The sequence below is a fragment of the Ursus maritimus genome, unplaced genomic scaffold (genome assembly GCF_017311325.1).
Source record: "Ursus maritimus isolate PB19 unplaced genomic scaffold, ASM1731132v1 scaffold_4, whole genome shotgun sequence".
Taxonomy (NCBI): Eukaryota; Metazoa; Chordata; class Mammalia; order Carnivora; family Ursidae; genus Ursus; species Ursus maritimus.
Window position 1 is genome coordinate 73,856,424 of NW_024426552.1, and position 27,524 is coordinate 73,883,947.

The 27,524-nt window shown below is 37.2% G+C and overlaps 1 protein-coding gene across 2 annotated transcripts in view; it reads right to left on the reverse strand.

Annotated features, from left to right (window-relative positions):
* LOC103676019 (interleukin 1 receptor accessory protein) overlaps window positions 1-27,524 on the reverse strand; it is a 125,677-nt gene that overhangs the window by 4,391 nt on the left and 93,762 nt on the right. Inside the window, exons 5-11 of one of the 2 annotated variants that reach the window (XM_008705158.2) lie at window positions 24,118-24,283; window positions 22,081-22,152; window positions 19,965-20,091; window positions 17,557-17,705; window positions 8,188-8,331; window positions 6,734-6,877; window positions 2,628-4,205 (exon numbers count right to left, since the gene is read on the reverse strand). In XM_008705158.2, coding sequence (XP_008703380.1) covers window positions 3,838-4,205; window positions 6,734-6,877; window positions 8,188-8,331; window positions 17,557-17,705; window positions 19,965-20,091; window positions 22,081-22,152; window positions 24,118-24,283 — 1,170 coding nt within the window. In that variant the 3' untranslated portion in view covers window positions 2,628-3,837. Of the gene's footprint in view, window positions 1-2,627; window positions 4,206-6,733; window positions 6,878-8,187; window positions 8,332-17,556; window positions 17,706-19,964; window positions 20,092-22,080; window positions 22,153-24,117; window positions 24,284-27,524 lie in introns of those variants that run through there. The other variant, XM_040621448.1, reaches the window with a different exon arrangement.

The following is a 27,524-nucleotide window of genomic DNA, read 5'->3' on the forward strand; positions in this document are numbered from 1 at the left end:
TGATCTAGAATTCATCAATGCTCTAGGATACTCCTGCCTTCAAAAGTCATAATCTCCCTGGAATTCACCTAGAAGAAAACCAGGACTGTTATTTTGTTCTCTAGGTAGGTTATTGGTGTATGCAAGGATGACAAACCTCTCTCTTTCTTAAAACATGAACTGTAGTAAAGAAAAGGGCGGGGAGGTACCTAATTTGGAAGATGAATCTAAATTCAAATATTAGTTTCTCCATTTATCTCTGTTTTTATCTTAATATCTTTAAGTCTGAGTTCATCCATCCATAAAATGCATATAGTAAGAGTAAACAACAGGATTGTTAAAAATTAAAAATATCTATATGTGAGTGTCTACACATAGTAGACATTTGAATTAATCACTTTGGGTAAATCCAGTGAACACAATATTAAACTAATGTAGGGCTAATGTTAATTGAATTTGAATCAATTCTTATGGTAACTTTAGAGAATCACCTTAATATGTGGATTTATAAGTGAATAATAAATTTAAAAAATTGTCTATTTACTTTAAAATAAATGTGAATAAAAAATACTACTGCAACATTTAATCTCCTAGCCCATTGCTGTCTCTCTGCTGCTCTGTTATCCTTCCTCTGTCTACACACACACACACACACACACACACACACACACAGAGGCACATGTGCGTGCACGCACACACACACCTGACATACTAGAACAATTCATTTTAAATAACTCTTTTATTCACATGTAAAGATGTTCTTGATATAAAGTTCCCATTTTTCTCAGATTTCTCTCAAATCTAGAAATCTACAGATTTCTACTGTAACTTCTAACATTTCTTTTTATGTGTATCATTAATTCTTCTTATTCTCATTTCTTATGCCCAAACATGAAAACAAAGACATAAAACACATGCACAAAATAAAATTCAAATCTGAAAATAAATGGTTTATTTTTAAAGTAAACAAATTTACAAATCAAATGGAAAATGGAAAATACAAAAGTTTATGAATAAAATAAAAAAGATAATAAGATAATCTTAAAATACTAAAACCTATGGAAAGAAATGGATAATTAGCAAGTGGAGTGATGTTTTTGTTTCCCAATACAATGGAGTGTTTGTTTATTAGAATCCTAGGGAATCACCTAAGTTACAATATAGAAGATAATTAAACAAATTTTATATGATTGTGTAATTAGGCACTTTATATGTCATTGTTCTTTGTTAACTTGGGTGCAGAAGATCTTCATATCATATATGTAAGACCATTAAGGTTTTTTTAAACATTAGATACATAGTTTTTTAATATTATAGAGTGATTTCTCCTTGCTCTTAAGATCATATTTCCTCATCTTCCTCAAAAATTTTGTATCGGGTATCTTCTGGGACATAAAATAAACAAGAAAACCTTGAAACAAAATTCTCTGAGAATGAGACATATCATTTAGATTTGAGATGTTTTAGATTTTAGCATTTGGAAAAGTTCAATATCAAAGACCAGTAGATAAATAGGAAAAAGAATATCAAGAAGTTTCTAGGGGTACCCAAAGCATCTGGGATAAATATCGAATCCAAAAGTGCAAAAGAATGCAGCATCGGCAAGAGAACGGCCCCTTGTGATGGGACTGTTCCCGATTACCTAAAGCTCATGCAATTGATATTCAAAGCTTATCTGGAGTCAGCTCTCCTCTGGTCTTGAGGATGAAGGGTTAACAGGAGGAGTAACTGTGGTTTGTAATAAAGAAAAGCATTAGTAAGACCAAAAAAAAAAAAAAAAAATCCAAGAATGACTCCAAACCATAGTTTTACAGTCAAGAATTCATGAAGCTTCTCTTTTCTTCAATTTAAAGTAATAACTTTACTATAGAGAAGTGATTTATTATGGACTTTACCACTGCTGAAGGACACTCAAATGCAGGAGATAGTTTTAGAATTGGTTATCAACAGTCACAATGCTGGGATAAGGGCTCCCTTAAATTATGAATTACGGTGTTTCATAGGACTCGGGCTTATTTACAGCTATTTTCTTTTCCTTTTCTCTATTACTCAACAGTCGAAATAGAGCTTTATCTCCCTAGTAGTTGAACACCGAGCTTACTATAGTTTAGTTTCTAAGGGTGTGTGCTTGCGACATAGTAGATGGTCAATTAATGCCAGAGGACTGGTACTGCTCAGCAGTGACCACAGAAAGTTCTGTGTCCAACAGATTCCACTGCACCCAGACCAAATGTAGCAGCAGTAAATTCTTTACACTAATTTAGGGAAGACAAGAACTAACAACTACTGCTCCGTGAGCTGTGAATTCACAAATAATGTACAGAAAACACGGACACAAAAGCAGTGCAGTAAAAACATAATTTAAAAACTGGATAAGAGTTCCAGTGGTTTGTAATATTGTGCCAATAGCTATTTAAAGTCACATGCATGTGTGCATAAGTGTGTGTGCATATATATATATACACATATACATTCATACATATATACACACATATACACATATATAATCTATGTGTATATATATACAATGTAGATATATATACATATATAATTCGTGTGTGTGTGCATATACGTATATGTGCGTGTGTGTATATATATGTATGTATATACGTACACCACAGGTATTCACCACTCTGTAAACTCTGGACTCAGTTTTCACTTTTCCACATCTTAAGAACAATACAATTTTATTTAAAACAAAGTAAAACAAGTTTCATGGTAGAGCCTTTCCAGACTGACTTGTTTGGAGTGAGCGTATTAACTGTACCAGTGAATAAAATATGGAAACTACTAGGTGGTCCAGTTAATTCTCTTAGAATATTAATGCCAAAACAACTTGCAAGGTCACTGAGTCTAACTTCCACATTTTACAGTGGAGAGACAGAACAAGTGAGGAGAAATCACTTTCCTAATATTCACATTAGCAAGGCTGAGATGAAAAGACAAATTGCTGAACACCCTGTTCTGTGCTTTTCTCACAAGCCAGAAAATGCCCTAAAAGCATTTTGCTGTTATTTCACTCTCTCTTAGCACCATTAGAAGCTTCCTGTCAGACTGAACCAAGTGCGGAGCCATCTGCAAACTCTAAATGGTTGATACGAGGTACAGTAGATAGGGGAGGTGAAGTGACAAATACAGGTCGACCTACAGATATCCAGGAGTTTACTGCAATAAAGAAAAATACGGTATGTTGTTCAAGTTGACAGATAGGACATCAATGACTGAAATGGAGGGCACGAGGGATTTAGTAGAAGAAAATGCAGGCAAGCCCTTTCAAACCATCATAAGGAACACTTTCAGTTATACTGCCTCGTGGAGTCCTATGTGGGTGTCAGTCTGGCGCAGCAGAATGAGCAGAAGAGCTCATTGTCATCAGCTCAAACGAATTTGGGCACTGATTATCTTTTTAACTGATGAGTAAAAATGCAAAGAAAATGACTTGGAAACTCATAATGACCTTGTTAACAGATGAGTTATCTTTAAGGACTCTTGAAATTCACAGCAAAAGGCTGCCCCACAATGTTAAGATTATAAACAATGAGAGAGAAAGAGGGAATAGAGATGTGGGGACCGGGACAGAGGATGCAGAAAGGGGAAATTCGCATCAACCAAGTCTTTGCCTGCAAAGAACATAGTGACATCAGACCCTGGTGACAGACTGGTGGCACGACCATTCTAAACCATAGTATTGCCTGAGGAAGCAGAACGACCAGTCATACAGTCACCCTGAATGTATCCCTATGGGGAGGCTTCGACAGAATTTTTTTCTGTCTGTGAAACAATAAACTGGGAATAAAGAAAGGGGACTCTTCCTTCCTGGCGTTCCCTTGGTTCTTTTTACCCCTTTCGTTGTCCCTTTCATACATTTTTCAAGGATGAATAGGAGAGACCCTGCTCGCCACTTCTAGACCACCTGGAACTTTTCTTCACTGGCATGGCCACCTGCAGCTGCTTCCAGAACCTGCCCTGTGGATACTTGGATTTCTCCCCTTTCCATTTAATGACTGTGAGCACCGTCTTAGCCCTCTTCAGCTCTTTCACCTTCGTCTCCTTCACCGCCTTGTACTGTACTAAAATGACGTTGATGTTGCCCCGAGAGGCCATGTTTTCTAGGCCAGCCTTGAGCTCCAGGAGGGCTTGGGTTCCCTGGAGCACGTAGTTGGGGCTTAGGACAACCAGGAGGCGTCTGCTTTTCTGAATGAAGCTCAAGGTCTCATCCGTGACAACTGAGAAAGAAAACACCATGGGGATTAGTGTTGGCCAGGAACTCCCCAAAAGCCTGGGGCTTCAGTGTAGTGTAGGGAAGTGTAGGGAACTTAGAGTAACAGCCTGAGAATTGAGATGAAATTTTACCAAAAACATTCACAACAACTTAATCCTTAGACCCACTCACTCTGTCCAATAAATGCCATGCTCCTCCAAGGTACTGAAAACTATATGCACATATTCCACCCCCCAAAAATTCCAAACAGGCAGGAAGCCAAGTATACCTCTATAACCCTGGGCTTCAAAAGCCTTACGAGAAGTAGATGGGTTGTACAGATATCAATTTCTTCAAACCACGTGGCATGCTGCAGCCCTGCCAAATCAGCTCCTGAGTCCTTTCTCCCCAACAATACCCATGTATTTACTCTCTAATGCCAGTGGCTATTCAAAAAGGTAATCATTATAGAGGCAAAATCATGGAAATCCATTTCTCAGTAACACAGGAAAGAAAGAATAAGAACATTCATTTTTCTGAAAATCCCACTCTACTGCCAGACTCCTACCCGACTCAGACTGGTATCACTATGTCCTTAGAATAGGAACTTAAAAAAGTCTAGCCAACGGAATGGCATTTTGGCTGGCATCACATTCTCAGCTCAGCTTTCTATTCTGCTCTCTGCTCTAGAGCCTAAATCAGTCCCTAGATCTTTCTCCTTAAACTCCTATCACTACTATGAAGACACGTGTTTCGGTAGGCTGCTAGCTGATGTGTCTGCCTTCACTAACAGCCAAATGCTTCCTTCAGGTCAGAAAAGAAGAAGAAGAAACAAGGGAAATGGAAATTCAGTATAATTTTATTCTATTGTCAAGGGCTCTGGTTAGTTCCCGTCACCAAATTCTTGGGAATAATCCGTCTCCTCAAGGCTGCTTATCTAGGGCCGTAGAATCCTTTACTTGGGGTTCCAATAGGAGCCAACTCCAGGGAATGCACTAGTGCTGTGGAAAGCTTACAATAGTCCCCTGAGCAGTCATTCTGCCCCTTCATCTTCACAGGTACAGAAGCAAAGGGGAAAGACTTGCAATTAAAATTCCATGTGCAGCCTCGAGGAGAATCCAGGAATCAGTAATTATCTACTCCATGCGGTACGGCTGGAGGCAGACCGTGTGTAAGCATGGAAAGAGACCCAGAGGCAAAGAGGACGAAGAGCAGCTAGGAGAATGCAGATCACAAGGATCGACCATCAGAAGCAAGATGCAAGAGTAATTATGTAGAACTCGAATTCTTCAAAGAATTACCAACCCCTATCGGAGGGTCATTGCTGTTATACTGTATGTCTTTATATAACTTTTCATACCGTAATAAATATTTGTTGAATGGCAGAATGAATGAATAAATGGATGAAAAAGTGACTTAGGATTTTAAGTCTTAAAATGAGTGGAATTTGTCCCTTAACTGTATAATCAAGTCATCATTTCCTGGCAAAATGCTACTGAGAGAGACAGCCACTGTAGAACACTAGCATGATGGATTTCTAGGTAATGGCTGAGGAGATAAAATAAGTGGTCCAGCTAATTCCAAATGAGAATAAACATTTAAGTCTATTTTGTATCTCCACTATCCATATAACATTTTAGAACATCTGAAATGACTAACATAAACAAGATTGGAGGGGAGGAAAATTAGTTTGTTTTGCTGAGGATTAAACACATTACATGCATCTCAACAGTACAAAGTTTAACAGTGGGTTTAGGAATGCTATTATCTATTTATTAAAACAGACTCAAATGGACCATCACTTTGTGTGTTACTGGGTAGACTTGAAAATTTGAGATATGTTTTTATTTGAAAACATTCAGCAATTCAAGTTTCTTTTTTTTTTTTAAACCTACTAGAATATACTGGCCTTTTAAAAATTTTAAACAACATCTCAAATGTATGAGCTGGTAGAAAGAAAGAAACAGACCCATGAAAAGGGGGGATTTAAATAGCATTGGCTTGCTAGAAAACAAAAGTGAGGAAAAGGAAATCAGCAAATAATACAAGGAAATATTCTAATTATTACCAGTGAGTACTATAAAGAAAGATTCCATGGACTCTCGTCACAAACTCATTCTTAGTAAAATCAAGTAAACCTCAGTCTTCATAAAAGTGTTGTTTAAACTCAATGTTTGCAAAAAAAAAAAAATTCTAGGGAAATTAATGCAGATTAGCTTAAACCTTCTAAAAATCTAAATGTGTGTAAGCAGAACATTTAAAACTGAAGCATTTAATAGAGTCCTAATCCACTTTGCATCCACACTTTTCTGACTTGGAGTTCTTAAAGCTTACAAGGGGAACTATTTTAGTACCATAAATGGCACCTCAATAATCTACAGCTCACAAGGTAATTTTATTCCTAAAGAAGTCTCCATTATATCGAACAATTGGACGTTCCATCTCCAAAGATGCCAGCACAGAACTCTGCCATGACTTTCACCCATGACCCCAAACTAAGGATTCCCTTTGCCCTTCAGGGTGGCGTTACTCGTACTCATGTGAAATACCTACTTCCCCCAGGTAGACTGTCACGGTCAAAGATGCACAGCTTGTATCCAAATTCATTCTCCAAAACTCCACGGAGGGTCAGTAACACAAACTCTTCTTCCTCAGCATTCCTTGCATAAGATACATAAATATCATATTCCTTCCCATCTAGCAAAAGGAAGAGAGATCCCATATAAATTAGAAAACTTTCACAATCATACTGCATTTTTTCTTAAATCGAATTTTTGCATATTAAACATTTTTACTTTTTTACATGTATGAATTATGTGACAGATTTCGGTGTGATTTCCCACTTGTGACAGGTCTCCAGGCAAAATGACTATTTTAAGGTGTAATTGCAAATTTTATCTGATATGTCTTCTACTCTCATATCACTAAGTTTAGTTTTTATAGTGGAAAATAAATGAGGTTTGGCTCATTCAACTAAGATTTAACACAATCAGGATGCAAATAGCCAATCATAGGTGCTGGCAATTAATACCATACAGAGAATTTATAGTTCCTGTCCTAGTTTGTCACTACTAATATATTAGAATTATAAATGGAGCAAAACTTTTAGAAAGTGTCTAAATTATTTATACCTGAAAATAACTGCAATTAAAAATACGCTTAGATTCCATAAACCCATCTTTCCCAAAGTTGCCTAATTATAAACATCACCTCTCAGTAAAAATACAGGTTCTTTGTCTCTTCCACGAAACTATGGAATGAAAATCTTTATGGGATGAGTCTAAGAATCAGTATGTTTCATTGTTCCTTTCTTGTCACCAGGCAAATTTGCACTAGTTTGGTGCTTCTAAACTTTTAATGTGCCCTTGAATTTGGGAATATTGTTAAAACGTAGATCTTGACTGAGAATAGGGGTTAGGCTTAAGATTCTCCTTTTAACAAGCTCCTGTGTGCTGCTGATGCTGCTGGGGCCTGGACTACCCTTAAGCACAAAGAGTGTGGGCTTGCACTGTCCAGTTACAGTGGACACAACTACACATAGCTCTCCAACGCTTGCAATGCAGCCGGTCTGAACGGAGATGTGCTTTCAGTTTAAAATATAACACATGCTGAATTATGAGATTCTGAATACCAAAAAATAAGACCGAAATATCACCATTAGCTTTTAAATATGCATGATATACTAAGATAATAATATTTTGAATACATTGGGTTAAATAAGATATATTATTAAAGTAATTTTCACTTTTTACTTTTCCTACTGTGACCACTAGAAAATTTTAAGTTACACGTGTGGCTTGCATTCTATTTGGACAGGCTAATCTAGACGAAACACATACTGAATCAAGAAAGCAAAGTTATATATGTTAGAAGAGTTTTCAACAGTGAGGGTCAAAACCAAAGCTAGTTTGATTAAATTTCCCAGGTATTCTAGCTTTCATCAAGCCAACATGTTTTCTGAAAATGACAGTAGAAGAAGGTATTTGCATCAAACTTTTATTACTCACCTAAAATGGTTTCATCTGTTCCAAAATGAGCCCGGTAAAATAAGACCATCTCCAGCCAGTAAACGTGGTAAACAACAATGAGAATCACTACCAGCAGGACCGTGGCTCCAAAACCACATGCTAATTCCACTGTGTATCTCGGAGCTATCGATGGAGCGAACAACAAAGAGACAATTGATTTCTGCGTGGTGATCACAGTGATCCATCATCCTGCAAATAGCCGGGTAAGCCAGCCAGCTAAGCCATGCACCTGACTCGTATGTGTGAACAAGTAGAGATAACATGATAGGGTTTAAGCACTATGTTTGAATGCCACACTGTGTCATATTTATCTTTTTGTTTCTGGCACCTGACGTAAGTGCTTTTAACTACTAGATGACTGGAATAGGTTTTCATATTATATAAATACATATTAATGGGGCATAAATGGTATATTCGTTGTATATACATGTTAGCATAGGAAAGGATTTGTAAAGTCATCTCATTCAACTCATGATCTGATATATGAATCTCCTCAAAAATATTTTTGAAAGTGTAATTCCATCTTCCGTTTGTCCATCTCTTGGGATGGAATCCTTACTACTACCCAGACCAGACCATGATACTGATAGAAATTTAATTAGAGCATTTGGGTTGAGTGAAAATCTTAGTGTGTTTCCATTAGTCTTAATTCCATCCTGTCGTCAGTGCCATAGGGAAAAAAAATTTAATTACCTTTCCTATACATTTGAAAAAAAAACCTCAAAAATCTTATTTTCATTGGACAGAAGCAGAAGATATCCGCCAAATGCTGAGTATGCCTGGGTTGAAAAGTATCTCTCAGGCTTACAGTTCTAGGATACACATTCTGAAAATTAACTTGCAATATCCAGGTATGGACAGATTCGCACATTCTCTGCTTACTTTCGTATGAGAGGCAATTTAGCAGTTTCTTTGGAACTATCAAAAATAGAATGAGGTAATTCCTGACTTCCTAAAAACTAGATATATATTAACTCAGCCCTGTAAACAAGGTCTGTCATGACCAAACCAAACAAAGACCCTACTGTCTCATTTACCAGTACCTTTCCCTCAAAAACGTCAGGGAGATTTTGCTTCATGTTTTGGTTCATGCTGTGACTTCTGGCAAAAATAGTTCTCTTTCTTTAGTTTTCAAGTCCATGCTCAAATGTCATTATTTTGTATAAGCTTTCCTAGAATAAAACTCTTCTTGCAACCTGACATCAGCCTGGAAGCAATTCCTACTCTTCTTATTGTTTATACTTCTATTATAACATTTGCATTATATTGTAATTCGTCTACAAGCCTGCTGCTCCACTCTCTCTCACTCCCCAGTAAACTATACATCTATAGTCTTCTAGGTAAGCCTATGTCTTCTTCATCCATCCTACTCCTAGAATACGTAGGACCTCAATGAACATTTCCAGGTATAACACCATCTACTTCTGAAATATAAAAGAAATTTAGTACTACTATGTATCAATAACTTCATTTGGTTGCTTTATTAGCTTGTGATAATGAAGCCTCGGTGTTTGAAGAAGGAATAGAATATTTGGATCCGAAGTGGGAGTGGCTTAAATTACATAATTGTTGATTTGAAAATTACTCATCAACATCTATTATTTGCCAGAAGCTGGTGGGGATACAACGGTAGATCAGACCAAAAGGTTTCTGTCCTCTTAGGGTTAATATTCTAATGCAAGGAAATAAACAATAGGACAACTAATGCTAGGTAGTGAGCGGTGCCATAAAGGAAATAAAGCAAGGTAATGTGATGGCAGGGACTAAGAGGCTGGGCTGGGGCAGAAGAGGTATTTCAGGTCGGGTAGCGAGAAAGGCTTTTTGATCACCTGAACATTGGGTTAAGTGCTTGCCAAGGTGAGGCACAGAGGAATTTTGTTCAAAGCTGAGATTGTTATGCAGGCTCTCTGACTCCAAAGTCCAGAGATCTTTACAGAGCTCTGCCATGAAGTTTAATTATTGATCATGTACGAGTGGAAAAATCCCTTTTAAAACAGGTATCTATCCTAAGGGGAAAATGGTAAGCAGCCTGGAGCTGAGCCTGAAGTTCTCTAATTAAAGAGCAGATCTTAGAGTTTCAAGTTCATTATCCTAAATTCGGGATGCTAATCCTATCTCAGAGAGAGCTTGGAACTCCGCAATGCAGAATGATTACCAGGTATTCTCGAGCTCGGTCTATGAATAATGGTGTTTAAAATAAGAAAACTCCATCATCGAATGTCAAAAGCTATGTCAGTGCAATTGTTGAGAATTTACTAAGATCAGTTTGGGTAGCTGGCATGAAAATTGCTGTGTCCTTGGTATTTCTGAGCACATGTTATGTTAACAGTACACTGGGGTAATTCCCACTGTCATCTTCATTATTTGCTCAGTTATTTTGGCCCTTCTGGCGGGACATTTTGTAACAGTGAGGGGGAGAAAAAAACGGTCAGCTGATGCACTTACCTGAAATGGATTTAAGAAAAAATATCGATAGATATCCTGCCTAATGATCAAGAGATCAATTACCCTCATAAATTTCCCTCTGTCACATTCATTTTACTACTACTTATTTTATTTTAGTGCGGATTTTTACTTTGGTTTTGGGTCGTTTAATGACATGTGTCATATTTACAGATTGCATTTTGTGGGGGCCATCTTGATGAGATCAAGAAGTTCCTAATACTATTTAACTAATTGAACTCTTAAGATAAATAATCCACAAGCCTGAATTTCTAAATGGCTTGAATCACATGCAGAAAATGTTCTAAAAAGCTTTCACATAAAGCTTTGCTGGCTTACAGGGAAAGGATGACCCTCAGCCCACATTTTCTGTCTGCCCCAGCTGGAACCTCTGTTGTTTTGGCATAAAGATTTAACTCTGATGCAATCCCAGACCAAAGAGTTTCCAATCAGGAAGGGGTGATGCAATTTGACCAAATTGCACTCCTAAACCGCTTCTCTCTTTGATCTCACTTATAATTGATTTAGGATATAGCCAATTTTAGCCACGTGCTCTGCTGTTGTTCCCTGAGTCAGAATTCCCTCCACTCCTTTTGCAGTTCAACAGTAATAACGGGTTCCAAGGTCCACGTTTCCAGTTAACTGCCCTGAGTTAAACCAATCCAGTACTTTAGCTCCAGTCTTCTTCCCTGTTTCAAGTTATTGGTCTACAATCTTGTTTCTCCTTGGGAACTTAACTTATTCTCTTTGTCTTCATTAGTTGGGACCTTGCTTTCCACCGGGGCTCCGAGCCTGACTCCAGCTGCTTGATAATGGGCTTGCAGGTATTTCCTCCCACAGAACCTGTGTCTGTTCTACACGAAATTCCTGAGACTTCTTGATAATTTGGGGAACCACGTAATGACCATTTCTCTGAATTACAAACAACCAGAATGCTTTATTTAGATGATAGAAAACCAGAGACCTCTCACTGAATTAACCTGCAGACCTGCTTTGTTTGACTCTCATAGTGTTCTAAAATGTATGCATTTTGCCCTTCAGCTTCTGGCCTTTGAGAGGTAATGGGTATTGGAGAGGCTTTCTCTCTGTAGTGTTTATAATGACAGTTTTCCTAAGACATAACCACTGGTAGTTGATCTATGTGTGATCCGTGTGAGAAAGGACACCAAACAGTTGAGCCCCACCATCACCCTGGTTTTTTGCCTGAAGGCACTTTCAGACCGTGGCAGAGAATAGAGAAAACCACAAGTACAGCCATCACGATCAGCTAAGGACACAGAAGTCACAGTTCAAAACTACTGAGTTGGGTTGACTTTACAGGCCTGGGGAAAGAGGGAAGGACATTGTGTGGAGGAAGCGCTCTATAAATCTGCAAGGGGTGACCTCAAGTCTTTGGAAAAATATAAAACTCTGCACAGATGAGATGACACTTGACAAGATTAGACAAAGAACGGGTACTAGTGAAAGAAAAACTACCAGGGAAGGAACAGCTGCCAGGAGACTGGGAACTGAACAACTCTAGGTGCACACGAAGGGCTGGGGGACACTTGAGCTAAGACCAGAATAAAGACACTTTGGGTAGCTCCCTGTATGTTAAGTAGAGACCCCAGATAGTTTAGTTATGTCCAATCTGGCCTTGGAGAAAAGGCTGTTTTTTAAATGTACTCTAGCAAAGGTAAGCAGAACGCTTCAAAAAAGCAAGCTGTTAGGCAAGTAAATTAACTACTACTGAGAACAAAGCAATACTCACTTTCAAAAATCAGACACTCAATAATGCAACATACATAATGCCCAGTATATGTTTAAAAAAAAAAAAAGACAAGAAAAAGCAAAGGAAAAAAAAAAAAGACCCATAATCAGAAGATAAATCAACCCACACAAACAGAATCAGAGGGGCGCCTGGACGGTTCTATCGGCTAAGTGTCTGACTCTTGGCTTCGACTCAGGTCATGATCTCAGGGTCCTAAGACTGATCCCCATCTCGGGCTCTGTGCTCAGCAGGGAGTCTGCTTGAGATTCTCTCTCTCTCTCTCTCTGCCCCTCACCCTGCTTGCATGCTCCCTCTCTCAAATAAATAAATAAATCTTAAAAAAAAACAAAACAAAACCAACAAAAATGATGGACTTAGCAAATAAGCACTTTAAAATGAGTATTATAAATATTCCTGTTGAATTTTTTAAAAAATTATGAACCTCATTAAGAGCAAATAGGAAATATCAATAGGGATATTTTTATGGAGACATGGTAATACAAAAACTGAAAAATACAATTCTGAAATTAAAATTGCTGCAGACTAAACATCAAAAAAGAAATGATTAGTGGAAACTAGAAACTACTCAAATCGAAACACAGGAACAAAGAAAGGATGAAATAAAAATGAGAACTTCAGTGGCATGTGGAAAAACCTCGAGTGATCTATACTAAATTTAATGGGACTACTAGAAGAAAAGGAAAGAACGAATAAATGAATGAGCAAAACATATCTGAAAAAGTAATGGCTGAAATTTTTTTCAAATTAAATGAAAAATATAATAAACTCATGGAACCAAGAAGCTTAAAGAACCCTAGGTAAGATATAGCCAAATAAAACTACACCAAGAATTTGGTAAATTTCAAGACACTCATCATTTATGTGTGTATGTATATACATACATACACACACTCATCATTTATATACATATATATACACATGAGAATTATATATAATTCTCTCTCTTTTTTCAAATCAAATGAAAAATATAATCAACTCATGGAACCAAGAAGTTTAAAGAACCCTAAGTAAGATATAGTCAAATAAAACCACACCAAGAATTTGGTAAATTTCAACACTCATCATATATGTGTATATATATACTCATCATTTATATACATATATACACACGCACATGAGAAATATAATTCAGCAAACCAAAAATAGATTAATCTCTCACATAGATAAAATTCAGCTAAAAAAAACCCTATAATTAACATCATATTTAATATATAAATACTGAATGTATATCCTCTAAGACAGGGAACAATGCAAGGACAGCTGCTCTGATTTCTACTGATCATGGTACTGGGCGGTCCAAAAGAGGCAGAAAAAAGAAATCAAAGGTGTAACGTTTGGAAAGGAAGGAGGAAAGTATGTTTATATATGGGTGACACAATCAAGTGTATAGAAAATGCTAAGGAACCTAACAAACAAAACAAGCAGAAACCCTATTTAAACAGTGAATTTGGAAAGACCAAGATCAAAACATAAAAATCAACTAATTCATTTCTATTTTCGATCAATGAAAAGTAGTGAATTTTTAAAATACCATTATAATAGCAACAAAAACAAAATACTAAGGGATAAATTTAACATGTGCAAGACCTGTGTATATAAAACTAAAAAAAAAAAAGCTGAGAAAAATCTATGAGAACTAGATAAATTGAGAGATATATCATGTTCATGGATTGGAAGATTCAATACCGTTAAGATTTCAATTCTCCCCGAATTGGTTTATAAATTTAATATTATCCCAATCTAATCCCAGCAGACTTTTATGTAGAAATTGACAAGCCAATACTAAAATATTTATGAAAAAATAATATGGTCTTCAGAATAGTCAGATTAATCTTTGAAGAGAAAAAAGGAGGAAGACAATAGTTTCTGACTTCATGACTTACTTTAAAGCTATGGGTCAAGACAAAGTAGTATTGGACTAAAGACAGGCAAACAGACTGATTGAAGAGAATAGGGAATGGAGAAATAGACTCACACTCATGGAGTTCTTTTTATAGTCTAAGTTGGCAAAACAATCCAATAAAAAAGGGAGAGATATTTCAATATGAGGCTAGAACAACGGATTTCTATATGGAAAACAAAATAAAACAAAACACTAAACCTTAATCCATACCTCACAGTATAAAAAAATTTTTGAAATGAATCATAGGCTTAAGTGTAAAAGAAAAAGCTAAGATTCTGCTCATCAAAAATAAAATGAATGCATAATGCTGAAAATATTCACAAAGTCATATATCAGATATATCTATATCTATATCTATATCTATATCTATATCTATATCTATATCTATATCTATATCTCATTAACAAATAGCCCAAGAACAAAATGGGCTGAAGATTTTAATGGATACTTCACAAAGGAAGAACAATTAATTAATGGTCAGTAAGTCCATAAAAAAGCACTCAACATCATTAGTATCTGAAAATGCAAATTAAAAAAATACAGTGTGATACTAGTACCCACTTACTACAATGGCTAAAATTGAAAAGTAGGACAACTCCAAAAGTTGGTAAGGAAATAGAGCACCTGGAATTTATATACATTACTAGAGGAAGTATAAAATGGTACAACCTCTTCGGAAATAGGTTTGACAGATTCGCATAAAGTTCACCACACGCCTTGCCTCAGTCCCTACCTCTCTCCTATTATAAAACAACTGTGTGTTTAATACACTTACATTAGCTGCCTCTCCTTTAATACTTTGCTTTAACCGACTAGATGAAATTGCGCTGTCAGTGAATTCTTATTTTGAGCCCATCCTGTCATCTTTTTAAGGAAGACATAAAATGCGTTGTCAATGAACCCAGAGAAGGACTCACACATATAATTTATGAATGTGAACAGAGATATCACCTCTGAATCTCCGCATTACCTGGCCCAGAATACAAGCCAAGTAACAAACCCATAGCACCTCTGGTACCACAGAACGTTTTACACAGCCCAGACTGGATTCTATGTAATACTGATGGAATTTCAGCATAGATCATCTGTCATTTCACATTCCAGATGCCATTCATACCCAACCATTCAGAGCATGGCCTTCTGTGAAAGGGAGCTACTTGCGTAGCCTGGGCAGGCCGACTTCCGCATCTCTCCTAGACTAAACATGATTTTTTTTTTTTTAAGATTTTATTTATTTATTTGACAGAGAGAGACAGCCAGCGAGAGGGGGAATACAAGCAGGGGGAGTGGGAGAGGAAGAAGCAGGCTCCCAGCAGAGGAGCCTGATGTGGGGCTCGATCCCCAACCGCCGGGATCACGCCCTGAGCCAAAGGCAGATGCTAAACGACTGCGCCACCCAGGCCCCCCTAAACATGATTTTAATTGATTGTTTAATAGTACCTATCTGACAGTAGGTAATTAATTTATGTCATCCTCCATAACTGTTTCCCAAAACACAGGCTTCAAAAAATGAGCCCCAGAAAATGCTCCATACTTCAGGAATCAAATACATTTGAAAAAAACCCTGCCTCCTATATTCCAATTCCCCTCAGATATTCATACCAAGTGTTAATGATGTGAAAGACTCTAAGGGGCCCTTGACTAAAATAACTTGATTGATTTTGTTTAACCTAGCCTTTAATGATACTTTATTTCCTGCAAAAGCCTTTGTCGAATAACGCCTGTGAAAATTTTGTGGAAATAATGAGCAGACTTAATATTTGTTGAGCACTTAGTATATATGTATATAGGCCAGTAATTGTGCTGAGTACTGTAAAAGAATCTTATGAGACAGTGGTAGCATTTGCCTACCTTAAATATAAAGAAATTGAAGCTCAGAGAGGTTAAGTGATTTTTTCAAGATCACAGAGTTAGGATGCACAGAAACCAGGATTCCGACACAGTTCATCTGAGTCTAGAGCACAAATAATGAATTGCAGTACTATAAAGAGTCCTAGTAGTGTTCTGAGGAACCAACTTTGGGAAACTGCCTTATATTATTTGGTTCAGTCTTGCTGCTTTACACTGGCTTCTGAGGAGCAGAAGCGATGAGAACCAATCCACTAAGACTTAAGTGGCATATAGACTTCAGGACTTGCTGTTTACTTTCTAAATTATAATGAAATGTTAAGGTGAAGGCTGTTTTTGCATCCACATTGAAAAAAGGGTTTAAATCCCACTGTAAAATGTAATAGCTATGAATTGATTTCTTCTTTTTAACTTTTGGCATAAATATTATAGGCTCTATCTGACACAAGGATCCATGATGATTCTGAATGACGTGACTGCACGTGTGATAAATCATCATTATCTTTCTCTAGGTCACTGAAACACACTCTTGAAGGGATTAATTGTCTGGGGTTCTGTGTTAGGTGAGAGACCCAAAGATAATTTTAGACACAGTCTGTTTCAGTAGCAACAGCTCACACAAGAGAGCTTTATCACTTTTATTTATTGTGGAAAAAATTAGTAATATCAACATAGAAATCCTCTTACATTACTTTAAGTCATAGTTTAAATAATTTCCATTTTAGCAATTGTGGCTAGCGGTATGTTATAAATCTGTTTGAATACTGATACATAGTATTTAAAATGATCATTTTAAAATTACATTTTCGAGAAGAAATATTTTATATTTTACTTAACTACTTGAATATAATTAAATGGTTGCTATTTATAATGTTTCATTACTATAGATAATGCTTCTAAGAATAGTGATGGGTACATAATTCTCTTTCTGTTATTTGTTCAGGAAAAATTCCAAAAGTATTAAGTCATATGGTATGGTCATTTTTATGTCCCTTGAACTCTGCCATCAATGATTTCTAACAGGGTCTTTACAATCCACCAATTATATGTGACTCCACCAGTTTTATTATATCTTTGGAAGCTTTATATATTTTCTTTATTTTTCATTTTCCATGACTATACTGATATAAAATTATGCCTCATTTTTATAATCATATGGATTTTGGGGCCACATTTGGGCACTAAGTTACTAAAAGTATAAGAAACAGTATTTCGAGTGTCTTCACATAGATGGAAACTTTCCCTCAAGATTTTTCAATTCACCTTTGATTCATTACTATGTGCCAGATGTGCTAGGTGCTGGAGCACTGTCTCCTCATTTTCCTTATTCACCACATTGTTACAATTGGAGTTCACGGACTCATCTGCTGAGCGCATCCATTACCTTTCTGTTTCACCTTGGCCGCTTTGTCAACCTCCCCTTTGGCATTTCTAGCATGACAGACATAGTTGCGCTTGAGATCGTCTGCAGTAACTTTTTTGATGTTCAAAATCTGAGTTCTCGTTTCATCTTCGGTTGCAGTCAAACTTACACTAGAAAGAGGGGAAAGAAAATCAAAGCGTGAGTGAGACCGCAGGGTCATGCGCTGCGTGTGAATCAGACAAGGAGACAACCACAGAGCCCCCAGGTGTGGGCGGCCAGAAGGTGCATGAGGTGTGTTGCCTGAGATCCAATGGTTACAAAGGGAGGATAGCTTCCAGATGTCAGCGCCATTCTTTACCTTCTATACCACACACAATCCCAGTTCTAGATCAAATCCCATTGCTGGCAACGTACAGCAGATCTCTTTTCAGGGCAAAAGTTCTCCTTCCCACAAACTTCTGAGACAGTATTCTGTATCAGTGTAGAGATAAGTTTCTGAGGCCAGATCCATCTGGGTTTTGATCCAAGCTTTGCCACTTACTGGCTAGATACTTTGGGCACAGTATCTAATCTTTCCAAATCTCAAGTTCCTCCTTTAAAAGAGACGTAAGTAGCAATGCCTACACAGTGCATTACATGTATTGACTTATTCAAGAACTCTGAGCATTGTGAATGTCAATGGGTAAGTCTTAGAACAATGCTTAATAAATATTCACATGGGCTATTATTACCATCCTCAGCAATAGTCCATGCATTTCAGGGATTCCCAAAGCTTGGATTTTGAACATAAGTAGAAAATTTCAATAAAAAGCCCGAAACTCCCTAGGTTAAATCCTAACATATAAAAAGAAGAGACGTCTCAAAGCAAGTCATCTTTATGAAAATAAATACATCCAAATCTCAGCATGTCAGACATCAAGTGTTTTGGGTCCAAGACCAAGATTTAAAATCCCTTGGAACTACTTGCTCCAAAGAGAAAACAAAATCTCTCTCCTATAGCTGACATCCAGGCTCTCCTTCTAATGAGGCTGACTGTCAGTCATGAGAAGTTGGTCAAGGGTTGGGATGGGTTTAGCCTGAACTGAACTGCACGGCTCCACTCTGGAGGAGCAGTGAGGACAGACAGCGTGACTTTCATTATCATTCATTCGATACTCTTATGAGGATAGGAACCACGCTGTTCAGAGTTCCTGAAGTGATCAATAACTCCCCCTTTGTGCCTCCAGCCACATCTTTAATCTATACCTTCTGTAAACACTGCTCCAATTTCAGGAGGCTCCTTCTGTACGTTTAAATATTTGCTGCTTCTCTAAATTTCAGCCATTGCACATGGTGTTCCTTTTACCAGGAACATTCTTTCTATTTCTTCACCTAGTTTATTTCTACTCATCCTTCAAATCTTTATTTAGGTACTGTGCCATCTGAGAAGCACTGCCTAATCCCCTAAAACTGACTGGAATTCTCAACCAAAGCTTCCGATAACATCCAATACTCTCCAGTCACTGCATTTATCACAATATACTGAAATTTCTGCTCTATCACTCTTACTCCGATAAAATCTACTCAGTTAGGGACACAGTACCTTGCATAGCACTTGATGTAAAGTAGACATCTTATAACTTCTGCACAAAGTCTGAGTTTACCATGAGGAATGATATATCTTTTGAATCCTAGAAGTTCATGTAGCCAGAGATCTATTTGCACATCATGCTAAGGCTTACGGTCTTTGAACCACTTTGTCATGTAGTTGGTCAGCTGCTAATTTTTATCTGTTGTTTCCATGAACCAATTGTTGTCTTGCACTTGTGTGCTTCATTTACAAAAGGATCTTTTGTCTTCAAAGACCCATATTTTCTTCCTTATCAACCCAACCCCCCTTCACAAAAAGTTGTATTTATTTAGAAATAAAATGACCCAGCTTGTTATTTTAAGAGTGGGCTATATTACCACCTCATCCACGTTAAAAAATAAATTTAAAGAATGTGAATGTATTTAGTCAATATTTTAAAAAATAATAATTATCAGTTATAAATGTGACATGCATGCTATGTGAGTTAAGAATGAGGAGGAAGATAGGAAATATACGGAGGTCTAGAATTCAGACTTGAGAAAGAAAAGAACAGGGCCACACTGACCAGCTTTCATGGATTCAGAGCCCTATACTATGGCCTCTCATTCATGTGGGGTATGCATCCCATCTACTTTCAAGTGGGAATCATGAACGTGTGATCATCAGAAGGTATCTGGGTCTTGAATAGCAAGTCTAGTAATCCTGCTTTGGGATGCAGCCACTAAAGACTTGAAAATCTTGCAGAATTTTGGTACTGATGGGCCAAAGTCAGAGTTTTTACTTTCAATGATTAGTATACACCAGCGGGCATTCAACTGAGGGACAAGCATTGATCACCCCTTGTCTGAGCCAATGGTACCTTTCATTAACTGTTACATCAATATTGGTGTCGTCTGGCTTTTTTCCATCAATGGTCCACCAAACTTCATTGTGAGCGTCCTTCAGGAAAGTAAAATAGACTGTACAGGGGATGAGTAGCTCCTCTCCTAAAAAAACAAGTTAACCCATCAGTGTGTAACCTTCACATGGCTACACTGGTTTCACCCTGTGACTAATCAGAAGCTACAAAAGTACTTCAAACTCTACTTCTGCGTAATTTTTAAGTGGCTGACCATAGTAATGTACCATACTTCACTGCAAAAGAAACAAACCAAGAAAAGAAGTACAGCAGTTTTATACAAAATTTCCAGAATGACCATCTTTTTATACAATCCATATATGCTGTTCCATGGCAGTCCTTGTTCAAAGAGGCTCTGAAAACGTCCTTTTTAGCCCTAAACTTCCATGGACTACTCTTACCCTTTGTTATTTCCCTCACGAACAGTGACTAAGGAGAGTTTCTCTAGACCTTTGGTGCTTGGCCTAGAAAAGATGGGGCAGTGCTGAGACTGAGGGACAGGCTAGATCTTGAAATGCTCAGGTTATTAGGGTATAATCAATAAGTTTAAAGACAATTTACCTATATACACATAATGGAAATATTTATATGTTTATAAATACTAATATTTATGAATAACAAATCTATGTTATCTTCCTGAGATGGAACATGAGGTCAGGAGGATCTCCAGGCGGAAAATGGTAATAACAAGGAGAAGAACAACACCCTCACTAAGAAATTTATATAATTCATTGTTCTAAGGTTTCATACTTACTAGTGAGTTTACTTAATTTTAACAAAATACTATGAGGTATTTTTTAAATTCATGTTTTCTAGATGTGAAAACTAAGGCTTAAAGATGTTAAATGCCATTCCTAGATGAAATTGTTAATAAGCGGCAGACCAGAAGTTGACCCAGACTGACTTTCATTCCAGTTTGCCCAGGACAGCTCTGTTCTAAGCTTGCTTTCCTTAGTTAGTTATTGATATCAACTGCTTTCACTCTCAAAAAGTGTGCGGGTTGAGATGACAAATTATACTGTCATCCAAATGTGAAAGCAAGTTTGTCTCACTGAGTGGTCCTACCCCATCCCCTCTTCTAATGCATGATTCCTGCAATTTCCCTTTCAGTTTCTATATTAATACACAGCAAGGTAACCTGTACGTAGATTCTGTAACCATAGGATAGGGAGATGAAACATACTAGAGCATTAGTAAGGGTTTACCCCGATAGCCAGACAAATGTTCATATTACTATACAAAGCCACTACGAATTCCAGGATATTTGGTCCATTAGACCCGTTTGTGTGTTCTTTGTCTTCTCAGGCAGCTTGCTATTTCAAACCTTATCTTAGTTTGGGGAGGGCATCACTGTGCTCTCCCTACATTTGATCACGACCTCTGTTATCTGCAGTACATTTTAAAAATATATTCTTTTACACCTTTCATTGGGTTTGGAGAGAGCTTATTGTAAAGGAGACAATACAGAAAATGGTAAGATTTTCTCTGTTTTCAGTTTAACTGTGGGAGGTTTTGAGCAAGAAGAATAGCAAACGATGCCTTATTCGGTCAGTCGCAAATGAATTTTGTACAGAATGGAAAATTATGAAAACTGAAAAAAACTAAAAGGAGACCCAGACAGCCATAGGAAACATTCCATAGTGTTCTGATCAGGGTGTACTAGTTCTACCAGTTAACCCATTAAATTCAGTCTCGCCTCCGAGCTCCAACCCCTGTCCCTCCGCAGAGGAGCAGAAGCTTAAAGGATGTCTTGTGCTCATATCACAGCCTTGGCAAACCCAAACTGCGTGCAAGCTAACGTGTACATCAGACAGAAATCACTAATCAGGAGAGGGGAGCCACTGCAGGGGAAGAAGGGAGCAGCTGTGGAGAGAGAAGCCGAGAATCCCAGAGATGCGTAGAGATCCATGACAGACTAGCTAACCCCCAGAGCTGCCTTGGTTTCTGAGGATATTTCAGTTTCGATTCATGTGTTTCCTTACAAAAGCCCTCTATTTGCGTGCATTAACTTAAATGACATTTTATTCCTTGTCATTAAGAGAATTGAACTGAAATGAAGAGGCACAGCTATAATTACCCGGTTCTTTCTCGTAGACCACAAGATCATTGGGTGAATAGATTTGAGGAGGCAATGCGTCTTTTGGAGAGCCTGTTTTAGAGAGGAAGAAACAAAAGGGAGATGATGTTAAATCGTGTAGCCCTCATCTCTCATAACCCATTTCTAAGAGCTGCTCTTTTGTAAAGTTTTGCCCAACTTCCTGGCATAGTTTGTCAATTCTTCCCGCAAGGGCCCACAGCTCAATGTAGAGTCATGTACAATGTTTCATTCATTTTCAAACAAGCAAAGAGACAAACATAACGTACTAAGTACCCTCCACATTTCAGGATAGGAGATTTAACCAGTGCTTTTGCTTCCCAAAGCTTACAGGAAATACCCTTCTCATACGATAAAATAAATGGTTTTCATGTCTTCCTCAATTGTTTCTTTTCTACATATTTCTCGAGAACATGCCCAGGGTGTCTACTATGGGACCTGGTTAAAGAAGTAAATATTAAATCAATGAATTAGTGAATGGAAAATTCGAAATCACAATTGTGAGGCCAGGACATCAGTCTATCCGATGCCTGTGGCAGTTGACCGCTCGTTCATAGGATTGCTGCTCTTTATAACATTCTGTATTTCTAAATTGAAAGAAAAATACCCTGAAGGGGTTTTATAGGGTAGCGTTCAAGAGTAGAAGCTTCAAAGATTTAACAACCAGGCTCTTATCCTTACCTAGTCATATACTAACCATATGACTCTGGTTTTTTGCTTAATCTTTGGAAAGCTAATTTTCCTCACCTCTGAAATGAGAATAATTAAACTCACCACACAGGTTCATTAGAAGGATTAAATTAAGTCATGCATATTAAATGAAGTAATGCATATTAAAGCATCCTACTGGTATATAATAAGTACTCAGTACTTCACAGCTTTAAAAACAAACTTGTGTTGCTTAAAGTTGGAATAAGAACCCTACCCCACATCAGTGTCTATCAACTTCTCTATCTGTAAATTAAGGTGACCAAGCATGTCTGTTCTCAGCTTCCCAAAAAGGGGTATATTTAAGTATCTGTATCAGAAACAATTGCCAAGTTGAATTTAAGGTTAGATTATTCATTTGGCTTTTAAAGTCCATTCATGTTAAGTTCTAAATTTAGTCTGATTTTTCTTCTGAATTAGTTCCCAGCTCAGCATTATTCCAAAAGTAGGCAGAGGAAGAGGAGAGGTAATTACAAAATTTTTCAATTTGAATTTTATTTCCACTGTTATGTTAGAGCCCTTAAAAATGCTGCATCTGGTATCAGACTAGGAGAGAAAGCCCTGAACCAAGAATCAGAAACCTGAGATTTGGAATCACTTCTTACACTAACTCAAAGAGCATCTCTAAACAGGTTACTCTGTGTTATTGAGTCTCGATGTTTCCATCTGTGAAAAGATGGGGCATGAAAAATTCTCACTCTGATATGCTGTCATTTTTAGTATCATGGGCACAGTGGTATTTAGGGCTCTCCCCTAAATGCTGACACTGGTTCTCTTGATTTTTGGGTTTGATAGAAGTCTTTTGACGCTGCCTGGACATTGCCCTTTCCACTTTTTAGTTCAAATATGCTTTTTTTGACAATAATATTAACTACTTAATTCATTGAGTTTCTCTGTTTGCCTGGAACTTGACTAGCATGTGTATTACTTCTAATGTTCTCAGCTATACTGAATGTTAGGTACTCTTAGTCCCAGAGTACAGATAAGGAGACTCAGACGCTGACCAAAGTCATATTGCTAATAAATGGCAAGGGTACAAGCTGAACACAGATTCCTCTGGCACTCTTTTCACTCCCCAAACTGCCTTCATTCATTCACATATTCATTCATTCATGCATTCATTCAGTAGACCAATAGTTATCGAATCCCTATTCTGTATGTGGAACTGCTATGGCTCTCGGGATAGTGCAGTGAACATAAAAAGATAAACCTCTTTTCTCATAGAATGGACACACTTGTTTGTAATAAACTATCAAGAGCCAAAACAGAGTTAATGCATTTTTGTTGTGTGCATTTAAAAATCATGCTTACCTACCACCTTTACAGTCAGAGTCCTAGTGAGATGGAAGGTACGCCCATTTTCTGGATATGTAACAACGCAAGTGTAATCTCCATTGTTCGAAACCAAGGCTATGAGAAAACTCAAGTTCAAGCCTTCGGGTATCACATTGTTAAAGTTCTGTATTTTCTGACAGCCCTAGAAGAAGTAAAAGCAAAGGTGTTCAGTATTTAGATACAGGCACAGAAAATATACAAATGCATATACACACACATCTAATTTTGCACAGAACATACAAATATCTATGCTGGCTGTACCTTTGACAAACTATTTTTGTCAAATATTTGACGATGTTTCTGCAAAGAATGAATGTGAAGTTTCATTATACTTTCTGCAAAAGGAAAATAGGACTTCTGAATGCGATATAGATTCAAAAGCACAGGCTTCCTGTCTCAGGATCCCATATTTGAATTTTGGAAATCTCATGTTAATAGTTAAACAAGGTTAAAGTTTTGAAAAACAACTAAGGCAACTTAAGAAAGTTCACGTGCTATTTAAGAAATGCTTATTTTTCATTTTTCCACATTTATTTAGTGATTATATTAATTTGGGAAGCCAGCCACTCTGACAATTAAGGTCTCCTGTTAGGTGTCCGGTTTCAGTGCTGTTGTTGTTATGTTCGGGGGTTTTTTTTCCCCCTCTTTTTTTTTTTTTTTTTGATATTTTATTTACATATTTGAGAGAGAGCACACAATGGAGCAGGGGGGTGGGGGAGGGTCAGAAGGAGAAGCAGGCTCCCCACTGAACAGGGAGCCAAAGGGCTCAATCCCAGGACCCTGGGATCCTGACCTGAGCCGAAGGCAGACACTTAACTGGTTGAGCCACCGAGGAGCCCCTGGTTTCAGCGTTCTCCTTGGCTCTGTTGAATCATTCTGTCACTCCCGAACATTTTTGGGTTTTCCTTCTACTTATCCCATTTTTTTTTAATAATCAAATATTACAGACTTCAGACTCTAAAACTAAAAGATATTTTATGAATCTTACCAAGAGTTACATTTCTTTCTACTCCAAATTATATTTTTATATACTTCTGCTGCTTTGTAAAATTTGGAGATTGAAGTATCTCATTCAACATAGCTGCAATCCTCTTCTGGCTCTCTGAGCCCCACTAATGGGCTTATGTTGTTTTATTTATTTTTTCTCTCAAAGAAAAAAATACATCAACTCTGACAAAATTGTATGTGGAACATTTACTTTTAGAAAAACTTCTGTTTTTCTTTAAAAAAATTAAATAATTAATCTGCGACAAAAACGGACTGGGTTATGTCTAAGGTCTTTTAGATCTTGAAAATTCAGGGAGATGATTATTGGCTTGTACTTTAGATTTACTGTATTTACATATTTAACTTTGATTCTTGAATACGTAAGTTTTTCTTACTTCAATTCCTGGAGCATGTGTTTTGAAATATGACAGTTACACTGAGTGGCATATTTTGCAATTCTTTGTCATAGGAACTATGTCTTTTAAGAATATTACTACGCTTTTGATTCATGGAAATGAGCACCAAGAGGAAGCTGTTATATGCTCAGTTACTTTCTGAATGCAATTTATCCTGTTCTGGTAAGCAGTGTTTCTAGACACTTGTCACATCAGCAAAATATTCCAATGCTCTTAGGTTATCACAAAGTATAAGGCCACAGAGACCTGTACTCTTATAATGAATTTATGTCAGATTTGGTTTAAATTGAGTTTAGACTATCTATAGAACTCTATTTGATTTTTGTGGCACCTTTCATTTAAACAGTTCAAAGCTATTTTCTTCTCTCATTTGTTAGCTTAGCTGTTCTTAAATCCCCATGAAGTAGACAGATCGGACTAAATATGCTCTAGTTTTATAGGAGGAAAAAAAATAATAATGAGACAGACAGATAAAGAGGTATTGTAGATAACACAGAGCAAAGCTAAAACTCTGTTTTCCAGACCGATGAACAAAGGTTTTTCACTAGCTTCTTAACTAAGAATGAACACCTCTCCTTGGGAGTTGGTTGGACTGGAAAAATTGCATGGACACACGTATTTACATGTACTCCATTATCCCATCTGACCCTTATTCCAAACTTACTAAGTTTGGAATGTTTTTATGCCCATTTTATAGATGAAGATATAAAGGCCTAAAAAGATTAAGTGATTGCCAACGTCATGGAGCTAGGTAGTGTCGGAGCTAAAATAAAATCTAGATCTACCTGCTTTGAGGCCTTTACTTTTAATCCCACCTGACACTGTCTCCCTACCCTGTCCTGTGGTCCTGTCATATGGCACACCTGGGCCAGTCCCAGTGTTAATAGTGTGCTATGGCTCTATCGCTTCTATGAGGTGGATTCCCACAATTAGTGATAAACTGGAAAAGCATACTGTTCAGGATAAGAAGTTAACAATTAGTACTGCACTTGTCAAGAGCACTTCTCAAGAAGGTACTAAAGGAAAGTTATTGTTTTGATTTATCAAGTATCATTTATGTAAAAAATTATTTAAAACACATTTGTTTTAGGATTCAGAGTATGTGCTACAAATATGAAGTAACTCAAACCTTTGCATTCATTCACTCATTAGTTCGTTCACCCTTGAGTATTAATCATAAACCACGTGTCAGCCATTGTTTGAGGTTCTGAGAATATAGCATTGAATAAAACGAAGGGTTAACTCTTATGGACTTATCATGAACAGAGAAATAGAATCAGACACGTCTAAATAGCAAGGAAAATGGTACAAAATAGGTGTGTGTTGATCTCTTGCTAGCTCTCTCTTTTTCTTCGTTTTATTTATTTATTTATTTTTAAAAGATTTTATTTATTTATTCAACAGAGATAGAGTCAGCCAGCAAGAGAGGGAACACAAGCAGGGGGAGTGGGAGAGGAAGAAGCAGGCTCATAGCAGAGGAGCCTGATGTGGGGCTCAATCCCAGAACGCCGGGATCACGCCCTGAGCCGAAGGCAGACGCTTAACCGCTGTGCCACCCAGGCGCCCCTTTTTCTTCGTTTTAACCAAACCCATGAGCATTAACTTGAAATTTGGGCTGGATATGCTTAAGGGTATTCAGTGGTCCTGTGCGTCAATGGTATAAGTATGCTTTCTTGTGAGATTTTCTCTTCTTTCCATAAAGGACAAAAATGTAGGCCAGGGACAGGTTTTTCTTGGAGCTGCTTTGTCTAGAAAAAAATATTTCAAATTAAGGAATATTCCACAAAAATCAATGGGAAAGTTTCCGCTCTAATCGACTATTCAGAAAAAGCTGACCCTTCAAAAAATTTAAATTAACTAGTTTTAACTAAAAGAAGTAATAAGAAAAGGAATAAAAAGCCATTTCAAAGTTATTAGACCTATAGCATATTGGAAAAGGATATGAAAGAAATACTTGACATTCTAAGTGTGCATGTGCAG